We start from the raw sequence: 15,014 nt of genomic DNA, 5'->3' as shown, positions 1-15,014 counted from the left end.
CGATGGATGGTCCGCATAAGCGGAAGGCAACTGGGGAGCATGAGTCGCATAAGCGGAGAAATTCCGTAGGTGCGGTCCTGCAGGTGCGGGCTTTGGACCGCAAATACGGTGGGGCGGAGTTTAAGTGAGTTCTACAGATGCAGAAATTAGACCGCAGAAGCGGTTCCGCAGAAGTGAAGAATGGATTGCAGATGCGTAATGCCTAGCAGTGTTATATTTCGAAGGGTTTTGAGTTTTATCTCATTTATGGACTTGTAGAGCTCGGCTAAGGGCAATTTTTGAGAGGGATTTTACTACAATTCAAGAGGTAAGTGACTTTTAATCACTTTTATCCTTAAATATGGAATATCCATTGGTTTTTATACCTAGATTATATGTGTCTGAGGTGAAATTTGGGGGATTTTTGGTCTAAGTATTGGAGAGTAAAATTTGAGGATTTGAGGGTCGATTTGCGGTTGGAATTAGGTGATTTTGATATGGTTGGACTCGTAATTGAATGAGTGTTAAGATTTTATAAATTTTATCGGGTTCCGAGGCGTGGGCTTAGGATTGACGTTTTGGGTTGACTTTTTAAATTTTGTTAAAGATCTTAGTTTTATCGTATGGAATCGATTCCTATAGCTTGCATTGATTACATTAAATTGTTTGCGACTAGATTCGAGTCGTTCGGAGGCTGATTCGCAAGGCAAGGGTTTGATGGAGCATTGAGTTGCACACTTTGAGGTAAGTAACACTTCTAAACTTGGAACTGAGGGTATAAATCCCTAGGAAATGTGTTATTTGTGTTGTGTTAGGGTGACGTATATGCTAAATGACGGGTGTGTGGGCGTGCATCGTGGCAATTATGATCCGATTGATTCTTTTATACTGTGTTGTTATCAAGTTTTGTTCTATCCGTGCAATGCTTACTTGTTAGAGTAATTGAATTGTGATTCATGTTAGAAATCATGTTTAGGCTATGTGTTTATTCTGTTGAGACCTAGTGAGATTATTTCTGTTGTTTTGAATTATCTACTTTAATTACAAGTATGTACTTAGTCATGATTCTTCATTGCATATCATATCTCAGTCTCTGTTATCATTTACTATTACATCACATGTTATTATTATTTGGGTTGAGTGGTACGAGATTTATGAGCCCTTGAGATTTGAGAGATTGATGGCTGAGGTGGGCCTGAGAGCCGGATTATGAGTGTTATTGTCGATCGGGTTGCATGCTGCAGCATGCCTTATAGGCTTATTTATTATTATGGATTGGGCTACACGTAGCAAAAGGCTTTATAGGCTTTATATTAGTGCTTGGGTAGGATTCGCCCCTTCGGAGTCTGACACACCAGCAGTGAGCGCAGGCACAGTGATATATAATATGCTTTGGTGAGGGGCATTGACGTAGGAACCCGTACAGTGTTGAGTGATAGTATGTGTGATGAGTGGGCATTGAGTACTCTGAGAGTGTGAGTACCTAGAAATATCATTGTGATACCTTACATTTGACATGCATATTTGACATGTAGGCATAGATATGTACCATTCCTCATGCTAGCTATACCTGACATGATATTATCAATGTTGGTCTTAAATTGTGAGCTTGAAAGCATGTCTAAATTATGTACTATGAACGAGCTGAATATAAAAGTTTCTCTGAGTTATTTACTGTCATTGTCATTATCTTACATGTGTTGTCATTATATTGGTTCTGACTATATCCTTCTGAGCTCGTCACAGCTTTCAGCCCAAGATTAGTCATGTTACTTATTGAGTACATTAGGTCGGTTGTACTCATACTACACTCCGCACTTCGTGTGCAGATCCAGGTATATCTGGACGCGGTGATTGCTAGGTCGTTGCCACTACTTGCTTGGAGACTTCAAGGTAGCTGCTATGGCGTCCGCATACCTTGGCTCTCTTTCCAATTATTATCTTCTGTATCGTTCTATTTCTCAAACAGTTATACTAGAGTTGTGTTTTATGCTGATACTTAGTAGTGCTCATGCACTCGTTGACACCATATTTTGGGATGGTTATAGTAGAGTTTCAGATACTTTTATCATATGTTTATGAGATTTTCCGTTGTTGAGCTTATTAAAACATGTTTTATTCAAATGTTTAGCTGTTATGTGATTGTCAGCTTTTCTAGCAAGTGGGTTAGGTTAGAATTTTGGGTCGTAACAAGTTGGTATCAGAGTACTGGGTTACTTAGGCCTCACGAGTCATGAGCAGAAGGAGACGTCTGTACTTAACTTCGAGAGGCTACTGAACCGTTAGGAAACTTCACTTTCTTCATCTATACAACCATTGTTGATGGTGTATTTCCCATTTTGTGTTAATCACCCATTATTCATATATTTTCCCACAAATTTATATCTGATTGAGTAAACTTTCTTCCAATACCAATTACAGTCTGTAAGAGAAATTCATGCAAAAAATAAGTTTGTTTGTGGCACATACTAGTTGAGTGACCAAATAATAGCTAATCTCCTCTTTGTGTCATGCTAATACCTTTTTTTCTCCTTTTTCTTGTCCAAATCTTTGATTAGGAGTTAATATAACCATTTAGATAGTTGGATAGATATGGGTGACACTTGAGAATTCAACTGATAATAATTATTCTCTTTGAATGAAAACATTGTTTATTTTTTATTTTTATAATTTAATTTTTTTAGACATAACAGATTTTTAGTTCTCTTCTTTGTTAATAGTATTATTAATTGCACATTTTAATGCATATTAAAAAGAAGATAAGTAAGAAAGTGACACGAGATGGCAGTTTTGAAAAGGCTAAATGGAGTGCAAAAACATAGAATTATTAGATTTACGTGTGAAATATATCATGACGAGAAATCGTCATGGAACCCACTTCAACAAATTAGGTTGGTCTAACTTGGTGTAAAAGTTCAATGATAGAATCAGAAGAACTATAATAAAATCAAGTTAAAGTTCAAATTGAATAGCCTTTATAATACATGGAAATAATGGGATACTCAAGTTGGAAAAAAAAGTTCTGACTTAGAATGGGTCTGCAAGAAAAATATAATTCAAATAAATATGGTGGTGGATAGGAAGATAAAGATATATTTGTAATTCTAAAAAGACAAATTAAAGTGAAAACTAAACAAGAGAATTATAAATATTTTTATCTTCTTAACCCACCATTTTGTACTCGCTTGAATGTCTTTTCTCACAACCATTTCCTAAGCCAATTTCATTACCACCTATAGCATCTCATTCTTTGTCTTTTTAAGGCAATCCCATTTGTTCTTTAATTTGACTTTATCATAATTTTTTCTGGTTTTATCATTAATTTTTGCACGAAGTTAGACCATCCTAATTTGTTGAAGTGAGTTCTAAGAGGATTTTTAACCATAATTTCTTCCACACATAAATCTAAAAACTATTATACGTTTTCTCCCCTCCATTTAGGCTTCTCAAAATTTGCTATTTTGTATCACTTTCTTACTCATTTTCTTTTCAATATGCGTTAGAGCTTTATTATTAATAATACTAGACAAAGAAAAGAACTAAAACTCTATTATGTATAAAAATTAAAATTTAAAAAACCAACAACAACAATAACATGCCTAGCTTAATCCCACAAACATTTAAAGAACAAGCCTCTGGTTTACTTTCTTGTGAGTTCTGACCACCTTAGCCAACAACATTCTCCCTTTATTCTAACACTACCAAAAAGCTAATGCTTTCACTTTTCCCTATAAACATCCCTTTATTTTTCTTGTTTGTTTAAATGTAAAAAAGAAGCAAATACTTCTATCAAGTCAATGAAATATTAAAAATATTGGTGACTAAATAGAAATAGAATCAAGAAACCCCGGCAACCTTTCAAATACCATAAGAGGCTTCACAATTCACGTTATTACTATGCTTTATGCTTAAAAGAACTAGATAAGCACATAACATCAAGTTTACTTTTTTTGCATAGCATATCCCTATTTAATTAAACTTTATCGTGGCGTTCAACCCCACACGAGGGCAGACATACCTTGTCCCAAGCGGTTCTTCGAAAAATTATAGTAATATATATATATATATATATATATATATATATATATATATATATATATAAAATAAAAAAATAAAAATATTGGATAAAAATATAAAAAATATTACCGCTTATCATTATAGTAGTTTATTTATTTGTTCACTACTTCAACGGTTGATACTACTTATGAAACAAAATAGACACGGGAGATGACAACAAATTGAGGTATTATTTCAGAAGAATTAAACAACTTACAGTAAAATCTGATCAATCTATTGAAAAGGAATTTTGACACTGGGATACTGGAAACAACAGAAATCATACTTTCAGAAGAAAAAATATTAACTTGATTCAAAGAGCTTGTAATTTTAGGGATGGCTTTGTAATTCCCAAGAGGAAGAGGAGAGATACACAAAGAGACGTAGAAAGAAAGGAGAAGCATACGTATTTATAATCGACAAATTAAACTACTCCAAATAAGAAGAAGAGAAGAGGAAACCTAGAAAGAAAAAAGGAAAAAGAAAAGGACGGTAAAAACTAAAATGGAAAAGGAGAAAATAGTGGCATTTATTATCAAAAGATAGATTGGTTAAATTAATGAGGATTGTTTGGTAAATATATTTTATCTTGAACGAATTAATCTTTTACTTTTGTCTTTTGTTCTACCATAAATTTTTATAGCCATATTATCCCTAATAGCAGAAAAATTATTTCAACTGCAACTCAAAATCACTTTTGTTTTTTTCCAAACACCTCAAATCTCCTACAAAAGAAAAGTGTTTTTAGAATAGAGCCGAGACACTTACGTATTTCTTCCAAAATATCTTGTCTAGCTTTTTCCATTATTCTAAAACAACTATTTTGAAATACAATTTTTTCCGTCTTCATTGCATAAAATAAAGCGAAATAAAATGAAATAACCCGGTATTTATAAATTCATTTGGAGCAATGAAAAGCACTCGGAATGGTCCAAAATAAATTCTCATCGATTTTTTATCCTTTTTGTTCATTTCTTTGAGCTTAGGGTAAAATATAGGTTCCTTCTTCTACTTTTCTCAACTTGGCAACTTGGATTTTTCAGAATACTGCTAATAAGTTCAGTATATCTTTTCATAATCTTGCAAAGCAATAGAGAGGTAATAGTTCTTATCCTAATCAAGTTCGCATTTACTTGCCTCGCAAATTTACATGCACTCAACTATTGATTTCTTTTATTGTTCTTCATTCAAGGTTTCAATTATCAAAATTATTTCTTTTCTTTTCTTTTTTCGATTGGTTCTTTCCCTCCCTTTCTATTTGATCACCTAAGAACGTTTTAGTCCATTTCCAAACGATCTAATATCATATGGAAAACAAACCGTCGCAGCTGTTCACTTTAGTAATTAAAGTAATGCCATACAAAAGGTCTAAATTTGAGATATCACATGTAATATTGCAGATGACTTAATATTTTAGTACTGCGTCACTCTCTTCATTCCCTTCATAAACACACTATTAACTCCAAGTAGTTCCGAGGAAATAGAGCACGAAGCTGAGCACATTCTGATTTCAAGTTCGTTTTTTATTCTAATTTTCAAATAGTGCATCGTCAAAAGTAGAATATTAATTTGAAAAAGAAATTTGCTCCATTACTAAGCCAACCAGAAGAACGAATAATTGAGTTTGAGTCTTCCTTCTGAACGAAAAGGAGCAGAATGCACAAGGAGCTCCCATTACATTGAAGAGATCTGTGTCGCATCCTATTCGCCTCCCATCATCTGTAACATTAAAATCGTTTCACACACCAACGAAAATTTTGAATTCAGACATGAAAAAAAAATGGTATTTCACCAACAGGCTAGTCACACTTGTGTTTTCATTACAAAGCAATACCTCTAAATATATGGACTAAAAATAAATGTTTGCTTTTCCACCAAACTAATATGTGCTTCACTTAGGTAGAACTATCGCCAATGCTGGTCAAAACACTCTTTCCTCCAAATCCATCTATATATGATGACAAAGATAACCTAAGGGGCTTCAAAATAAGTAACCCCCCATTCTTAATTCGTTTAGAGAACTCAGATTAAGTGATCAGAGAATAAATGAGGAAGCCACTCACGTTGAAAGGGTTGAGGGAGGGGCGAGGGGGTAAGAGATCACTTTGTCATAGGGTTAGTGGTTTGGAGGTGTAATGGATTTTGATCACATTTACCAGATTTGAGCAAGTGAAGCTCACTCCTCATTGATAAGTAAGGAAAACCTAACCAATTCACGTTAGTAAATTATTTCAGGGAAGATGAGTATATTTCAAGGAAGTATTTTAAGTGTAGCTGGGGGATTGTGTTCCGCAAAAAAGAAACACATACTTTTTCGAGATGAACTATTAGGATTTAGCCAAACTTCCTAATGTGAGAATACCATTACCTTGAAGAAATCTCCAATCCCCTCGAGAGGATTTCTACGTCGAACGCCATAGAACTTCTCTGCAATTTCATCAAGTAACTAAACCACAAAAACACTAAACATTAGGAGGAAAACCATCACATTAATCTGAAAGAGAAAAGTCTTATTTTTATGCATCACATTAGTTACAAAGAGAAACATGTGAAAAGATTTAACAAAGTACGGAAATATCTCAATAAGAGGTAGCAACTCACTTCAATAAATGTAGATTCTCTATCTATACTAGACTTGTAGGTTTGTCTCAACATATTAAACAGAGGTAAAGCATCCCTCTGCAACCTATATCATGAATTGAGTTTGTGAACTGTGAATGACACAGCTTAATAATGTTAAAAGGAAGTAGAAAAGAAATTTTAATTTCAACACTTGAAAAATCGATTAGTGTTCAAAGCATGATTGGAACTTACGTCAGGAGGAGATAGTTCACAAACTGGGTTAATTCTGAGCTAGGAAAATTAAGATTCTTCAATTCCACTTCCATTTTCACCTCATCCATGAGCTTGTTAGCATCTCTTAGGTTTCCCAGAGACAAGTACCTGCCAAAGCAAAGAGATAACTATAGAACCATTGGATCAACCTTCATATCAAAGGCAAAAATCACGTGTCACCACTCACCAGCACCTGTATTGGTCCCATTTTGAAACAAGGTGTGAGTGGATATACGTTCTTATAACAACATGTTAATACCTAGGCCAGTTTGAATGTCATTTCAGAGTGGATATACGTTCTTATAACAACATGTTAATACCTAGGCCAGTTTGAATGTCATTTCATCCCAATTTATTTTCATGGAGAATGTACAGCTTAACTGAACTAATAGTTTCTTTAAAATAGGGGTGGGCGTCGGTCGGTTCGGTCGGTTAGTATGAATGTACGGTTCGGTTTATCGGTTTTCGGTTTTGTAATATTAATAACCAAACCAAACCAAAGTATTTACGGTTCGGTACGATTTTTTCAAGGTTCAGTTCGGTTATTTCCGGTTACTAACGGTGCATGATTTTTATGTGTTGACTCATGACTGCTCGTTTTCTGTTACATTGTAACATTGGAATAAACTTTCTGTTACATTGAAACATTGGAATAAGCTTTTTGTTACATTGGAAATTTGGAATAAGTCTTGTGGTGCCCCATTATACAGAAGCAGGCAGCAGCTAATGGCTAATGCAAATATGCAATTGTCTTGGCTTCGTTACCTTTCTCAGAAAAGCTAATGCAATTGCCTCTCAACACAATGCAATTTTCTTTTTATGCACATCAGAACTCAGAAGGAGGGAACTAGGGAAAAGGTTACTTCCTACATACCTGGCAACCTGAGGAAGAATGACAGAGGACGAGGCGTTGAGGCGACGAGCGGCAGAAGAGGAAGAAGGCGTCGGTACTCGGCATTAGGCAGCAGGCGCAGCAACCAGCAAGAGGAGGAAGGAAGTCAGCCAGTCAGGAACCCTAATTAGAAATTGTGAAATGGAACTATGGAAGTAGGAATCCGTAAGATAGAAATTAGACTTGTGAATTTTGGGCTTAAGATTTGTGGGTATTGGGTAATACAAATTGGGCTAAAAAGGAGGTGGGTTTGAGCCCAATGGTTAATACTAAATAACTTAAAACTTGCTGGCAGTGGTTGTTGCGCCTCCCTAGTCCCTCTTTACTTTAGTATTAAATTATAAATAACTTAAATATTACCCAAAACTTCGGTTTTTCGGTTAACCGAAACACCAAAACCGTTAACCGCACCGAATACTGAAATTTAAAAATATATAAACCACACACCAACCGAATAACCGATTAAACCGACACCTAAAAACCAAAATTTACGGCCGGTTTTTTCGGTTCGGTCGGTATTATGCCCACCCCTACTTTAAAACAAAGAGAGCATGCAGGTAGCTGCACTACCAGGCAACCCAAAGGCTTCTCACTGCATTCTTTATTAGAATGGGGAAATTACTGTTGGAGCTGCATGAAGCACAGACACCAAATTTAAGGTACCTGTTTGACTCAGACATTTCTCGCACACAACCACGGCCAGGACACATGCTGCAACATTTGTGTAATAGAATTTTTTCACTTTTTATCTTTTGGATTGGCACGATTGTGCAATACTAGCACCAAATAAAATCTTCAAAAGAATAAAAATTTGCGGCTTTAGAATAAATAGAGAGAAATACGGAGATAAAAACCTAAACCTTAGAAACATTGCTACTGTTTTACTATTTTTCTTTTTAATTGTGTTATTTTTATTTAGTAGAAACATCATTATTGCTTTAGTAAGCAACACATGCCACGACTATGAAGTGACACTAACTTTTATCGCCATTGCTTTAGTAACTCAATAGTACGACTAACTGATACTTGAATTTTTGAAGAAGTAGGAGAACCTGGTTCGAAGGAGTAGAGAACCTTGTTTAAAGGACAAGTAGTATATGAAGATGAAAAAGAAGAAAGAGTGGAAGAACAGGGGAAGGAAAAACCTGGTTTGAACTTCAAAGAAGAAGCTGCAGAAGCTCTACTGGTTCAAAGTTGGTGCTAATTTCCCCACCCACAGCCCTTTTGTCTCTCTTTCTTTCTCCTTTTATTCTTGTTTTTAATGTTCTTTCAACTCAGTCACTGCTTTTCTGTGCCATCACATACTGCTTTTACTAGATCTGGTTATTACACTTAGCATTGTGTTTGAGGACATGTTTGTAACATTTCATTGAGGATGCAGGTCTATGTTCAATTTTTCTTTTACAGTCATGTCACTGTTACATTAACTTTCCATTTCAGTATTCTGATAAAGGTTAGAAACTCAAGCCAGATAACAGAGTACATGCAATCTGCTGTTCATGGGATGTCAGGAAAAGAGGGGGAGAGACAGAAGCAATACAGGCATCCACTTTTTTTTTTTTTCTTTTTTTTGATAACCGTGGTGTCCGGGCCAGCTTGCGCGCACCTCAACTAATTCCACGGGATACCTGCCACCAGCAACAGGTACCAGATAACTCTATCCACCAAGGCTTGGATAGATGGGAAAAAATCACCTAGTATTTGCCTCCGCTAGGATTTGAACCTGAGACCTCATGGTTCTCACCCACTTCATTGACCACTAGGCCACACCCTTGGATGCAATACAGGCATCCACTATATGTGTAATTGTGTAGTAGTCACAGATAGTTGTAAATGCCCAGAAATTTTATGGAGAATACAGACTTGGGAGACCGAACATAAGTTTGTCGAAGTGTAAAGTTCAGAATGTCCACCAACAGAAGTTGGATAACTTAGTTAGGACCACCAAATACAAGGTACTAAACACTATATTGCAAGATACTCACATCAAAATAGCGCGTACAATAGCCAAATCATCCTCTCCTGGATAGCACTGCATGTTAAACATTATGAGTTATACTCGGTTTGAAATTAAATCATACAGGTGGTTAATAGGCCACTGTTGACAAAAAGCAACAAAAACTTAGAAAAAACTTTCTTCTTAAGCAAATTCCTGGTAGACAAGAAGATCTTCCTTGCAGTCAATAGTTAAAATGTAACTCCAGCTTTTTGAGCTTTTAATATGAGTCCAGTGATAGATATATATCAGAAAAATTATACTAGCAAGAACAGCCAAACCTTACCTTGCCCATGAAATTTACAAGAGCTGAAGCAAATTTCTTCGGATTCCTTCCTCTCACAAAGTGAAAAGATACTTTACCAATGTCCTGCAAAGCAGGGATGCAACAATGTTGACTGCAATTCAGTCATAATAACTTAAGTTTCAGGAAAATCCCCATCAAATTCAGGTTCATTAATCAATGGAAACCCATATTTGTTCACAGTTTGAAAAAGAAAAAAAGTAAAGAGTGGATTTCCTTAAGCTACCAAATGATGTGCCACAAGGCAGTTAAACAAGATAATAAGTTTTATTAGCAGCTATTAATTTTACAAGTCATCTTTGTCATCTGAGGCCTAATTACCCCCCTTAAAAATCAAAAAGTAATGACCTATGAAACAGAACCACAGCACTTTTTCTTTGTACCAAGAACTAGAGAGCATCAGCTTCTATAATGTACCACTTCAGGAGACTCTGAATACATATAATCTGCCAGCATGTCATGCAGCTCTGGAGATCCATATCTATGCGCACCAAATTCTGCTGACCACCTACAAACAAGGCATAGTTCATTTTTTATCCCTTCCTGTATGATAAAAGGAATAAGTACTTCTGACAAGATAAAAGGCTTGCAGAAGGACAAACACGTGCGTCAAGGATGTTAGTCTACTATATCGAAGGGCTAAACACAAAGAATAAGACTCTAGTAAACAATCCTTTCCAAAAGACTCAATAAAATCATGAGCCATGAAGAATTTGGACATCCTTATCAAAATGATGTCTCTGGACGAAAAGAAGCATGACTAGTGAGTCAAAGGGAATATCCCACAAGAACAGGAAAAAGTTGCTGCATCAAAAGTATAAATGAAAATTATGCAACCAGCTCCATTAATATCTAATTATAGACAGTGCTACTCCAGGATTCTGTAGTATTATGTTCAGTTCCTATTAATTTTATTCACATAACGACATATTAACTTCAATCCATCTCCCTTTGAATTTAGAGGTATATGTGTAAGAGTATCTCATTTTACATAGTCAAATACTGCTAGTATACAACTCCTTCAACAACTGAAACAGCCGTGTTTTCAAAGAAGAGCATAAAAATGGATAAGATCTGTGGATTGGCTGCAACAAAAGAAAGAGTATCTAACTTGATAGCTGCTTTCAGAAAGGAAGAACAGCCTTCTACACGTGTTTTTGCTGCGGCAATGGCTTCAGAAAGTTTTTGCAAGTCATCGTCATCTGCAAGGTCCAAATGTTGTGGCACAGAAAGCCGAGGAAACTTCTTGTAAATTTTCCTGACACGATCTAAGGAAAATTGATTATAAACCAACTCAACACTTAAAACCCCTTATTAAATTAGCAGCAACAACAACTACTATACCTCAGCCCAAACAAGTCGGGGTCGGCTATATGAATCTCAATTAATATTAGAAAACGGAAACCCAAAAAAAGGGAAAAAAATTACAACAAAAACAGAGGCATCATAGCTTGATTTAGCTTTCAAACTATGGCAACACAATCAAGTTATGATTTAATTGGCTACTTCAGTTTTAGAAGAGCTAGTATCTCTTCCTTGCCATTCTAAGGAAACAGTACTCTTCTTTCAGTTCTAATATCTAAAAGGCTATCATGTTTTATCACCAGAATCTATTTAGTTTGTTTTCTTCCTGATGTCTCATTGTATAAATTACACTTCTGAAATATGAATTTTCTACTTATGGACTTCTTTTGGATTTTTCTTTTTCTAATAAAGTAAAGCTTGCACTTAAAGGCATCCAGAGGATGCAAATCTATACAATGAATTGACTCTTGTGTAATACTTAGAGTCAACAAAATCCAAAAATTTGTTACATTGTTTACATCCAAAAACTTTTCCCAACTATGTACATTCAACAAAATTCTTGCTTTCGAAGCTGAAACAGAGGAGGCCTCTCCCTGAAAGTACCTCTTGTTTCTTTCGCTCCATAGAGTCCAAAAAATTCAGCCGGGAATGGACTGCCACAGCGTTCTTTTGTCTGTCCGCACCTTTCACATGTACCAGCAGCTGAAGGGATCCCTTAAACCATTAGGAGTACCCATTGCAAGCCAAATAGATTTATGAACAAGTTCCAAAGTTCCTTAGCAACACTGCAAAGGAGAAATAGGAGTCTGACAGTTTTGCATTCTATATTTCTATCCATACATAAGTACCATCCGGAGCAGAAATTCTTTGGAATAATTTTTAGTTCAGTTCTACTTAGCTTTTGTGCCAAAATTTAGCAAAGTGAATAACTACTCTTTAGAGGCATCCTGGGTTTTGTCTAACATTATTTGATAAGTCGAAAAAATCATCTCATAATATGCAGCAAGATGATATGAAGGTTTATGGGTGTTTCACATTCAGCTTCTGAACAATCAATCAAACTGTCTATACAAAGTGGGAACATTCTCTGTACACCAGAATATAGTAACATAAGAAGAAGCTCTTGATCATCTATTTAAGTAAACATCATCCTTTTCCTCCAGATAATCCAAGAGAGACAAAAAGGAGCTCTTCGCAACCTTCCTTCTCTCTCTATCCTACTGATCTCCAGATCACAAAATTTACCTCCATATAGTTGGAGTACTCAAGTGACATTAAACAGTGAATATACCAAACTCAGAAGCCCGACCATAAATTCACAATGAAGAAGTAAATGATCCGCGTCTTTTCCATTCCTTTTACATATGCAATACCAATTGACCAGCACACATGACCATGGCATATTGGCATCCATATTTCCTTGCAATATCATCCATGAAGCTACTTCAGCGCTTGAAAACTCCACATCATTTTCGTAAGTAAGGATTGATTGAACATTGAATAATTGTAAGACTCCCAATTCACCCACATCTGTGAGAGACAACCATATTCTTCTATCCAATTAAGCAATATTTCCTTTTTCCTTCCTCACCTTTCCACAGAGAATCCTTCTTAAACTTCTCCAACCTCAAAGAATTTAAAGATGGATAAGATACAAACTTGTAATATGTCATGGTGGCAGATAAGGTAGATTTGAAAGACTAATAAGTACTCCACTTTCACCCATCCATCTACTCCTTCAATGCTCTTCCATTGCTTCCATGTCATATTGTCCACGTAAATTCTAAATGAGGAACTCCGTGCACTCCTCTTTGAATCTTCCTCTTATGAATTTCCACTTCAGCAACAGATCACAAAGAGCTCCTGGCATCACCCATTCGCCAATTCAATTTCGAACATATTCTACACCATAGACCATATAGTCTATATGGCAATGAAGCAGTAGATGTTATATGCTGAAAATTAAGAGAATTAATGCAGTTATATGTTAGGATGTTCTGTATGAAGTTGTCTGTTAAATGTTCTAGATTAATTCTATGTACTTAGGTTACAGCAATAACAACTACTACTACTAATACTATGCCTTAGTCTCAAAATAGAAGGGTGCAGCTATATGAATCCTCACTATCCATTTTGCTCAATTTGAACTGATTTTATTCCAATGTTCAATAGTTCAGGTTCTCTAACATTAGAAATTTTCTACATTTTTCTACTGGGACAAAAAAAAAAAAATTCTCCTAGTATTGGACCAAAAATGAACATGCCAACTTGACTAAACCTTAATCCCAACTAATTGGTATTGCCGATATGGATCTTTTTCTTTCATTTTGTTCTATTTTTCTTCCGTTGTATAATGACAAAATTAGGAGAAAAAGATTGTGACAATACAAACATAAATGCATAATACAGGAAAATTAACCGTAACATTTAGAAAAGTCTAACCTAGAGTGTCTTCGTCATATGAAACTTTTGCTTTTGCAAGTGTTTCAGCAAACAGCAAAGAAAGCTCTGCCCCACAGGTAATCTGCAAAAAGTCAAGAAGGGTAGAAGAATCCTGATTAGGTTAAATTATTCGAGAAGTGGTTGTGGTCAAAATTAAATGGTACAAGTAGAAGAGAACACAAATATAACCTGGGCCTTGTCTAATTGCAAACAAGCACCAGACTGAAGAACATTCAAGGCGTCAGAGTATCTCTCAGCAGACACATATCTGAGAACAAATATAGTGCGGGGGAGGATATTATTAACAAAATACAGGGAGTTCAATCATATATATATAAAAAATCTCGTACCAACCTGGCACTAGTGGACTTATACATCTGTTGAGCTCCATAGTAATTTCCCTCTTTGATAACCTTCTCCAACTTATCGATATTCTGCAATTACCAGTTATTAAAATTACTAAGGAAAAATAAGTGCAGTGGTGGCAGTGACATTGTAATGTACCTACCTCCTGAGCTGGGGGCAGTATCACTCGCCTGACTCTCTCTCGGAACATGCTTGCATCACTTGTGTGGATCTACAATTGTTGGATGTTTGGAGTAGACGTATTTCTCATTTCTCATTTCCCAATTCCCAAACAAAAAGCCGCAAAAGTGGCAACTTCCTCATGTTGTTGGATGGAGGGATTGGTATGTGCTTTTACCACTTCAATTTAAGTTTGAACACCATATTATGGAGAACCTTTTTTTCCCTATTATTGGAGAATGAGAATTTTTTATTTTTACCATAAACTTAATGCTTATCCATATACTAGAGCTCGGTTTAGGCATCGAGCCAAGCCCGAATCGAGTCCGGAGGAGGTTACAACAATATCGTTAAACGAGCTTATTATAGTATCGAGCTGAGCCGAAACTAAAACGAGTTCAATCGAGCTTTATTAAAATATTATCTAGCTAGAGCCGAGCCTGAGTCAACTCATTATTGTTGTTCCATGTATAATGCTACACCATTAGAAAATATTAAATTCATAACAAAATTAGTAAATTAAATCATAACAAAATTGGTGGTTGATTAAAGATAACATAAGCATTGCTAGTTTAAACTGGTATTTAAATTAGAATTCAAACTCAAATGAGGTTAATTCAATATTGAACATCAAATAGAAATTTCAAGCTTAATAATAATAATAATAATAATAATAATAA

The 15,014-nt window shown here is 35.5% G+C and overlaps 1 protein-coding gene across 7 annotated transcripts; it reads right to left on the bottom strand.

The window, feature by feature from the left end:
* Positions 1-5,537: 5,537 nt before the first annotated feature.
* LOC104121006 (protein GET4-like) lies at positions 5,538-14,608 on the bottom strand. 7 transcript variants are annotated; one of them, XM_033652761.2, is made up of 13 exons: positions 14,318-14,587; positions 14,164-14,243; positions 13,999-14,077; positions 13,810-13,891; positions 11,971-12,069; positions 11,174-11,264; positions 10,480-10,570; positions 10,045-10,128; positions 9,748-9,794; positions 6,850-6,978; positions 6,637-6,721; positions 6,404-6,481; positions 5,538-5,754 (listed from the first exon to the last, which is right to left on the bottom strand). In XM_033652761.2, exons 1-13 carry the CDS (start codon positions 14,363-14,365, stop codon positions 5,737-5,739), a joined length of 1,011 nt encoding a protein of 336 aa, XP_033508652.2. In that variant the 5' UTR covers positions 14,366-14,587; the 3' UTR covers positions 5,538-5,736. The 7 variants fall into 7 exon arrangements, 6 of the variants coding, with proteins under 6 accessions (XP_033508652.2, XP_009631184.1, XP_009631187.1 ...); XM_009632889.4 differs by having other exon boundaries at positions 11,174-11,330; positions 14,318-14,586; XR_011408550.1 differs by lacking the exon at positions 11,971-12,069 and having other exon boundaries at positions 6,637-6,746; positions 11,174-11,330.
* Between the last annotated feature and the right edge of the window lie 406 nt (positions 14,609-15,014).

Source organism: Nicotiana tomentosiformis, chromosome 6, assembly GCF_000390325.3.
Source record: "Nicotiana tomentosiformis chromosome 6, ASM39032v3, whole genome shotgun sequence".
In the NCBI taxonomy this organism is placed as follows: domain Eukaryota; kingdom Viridiplantae; phylum Streptophyta; class Magnoliopsida; order Solanales; family Solanaceae; genus Nicotiana; species Nicotiana tomentosiformis.
The sequence above is the reverse complement of the archived record's forward strand: the minus strand, read 5'-3'. Positions and strand labels throughout refer to the sequence as shown.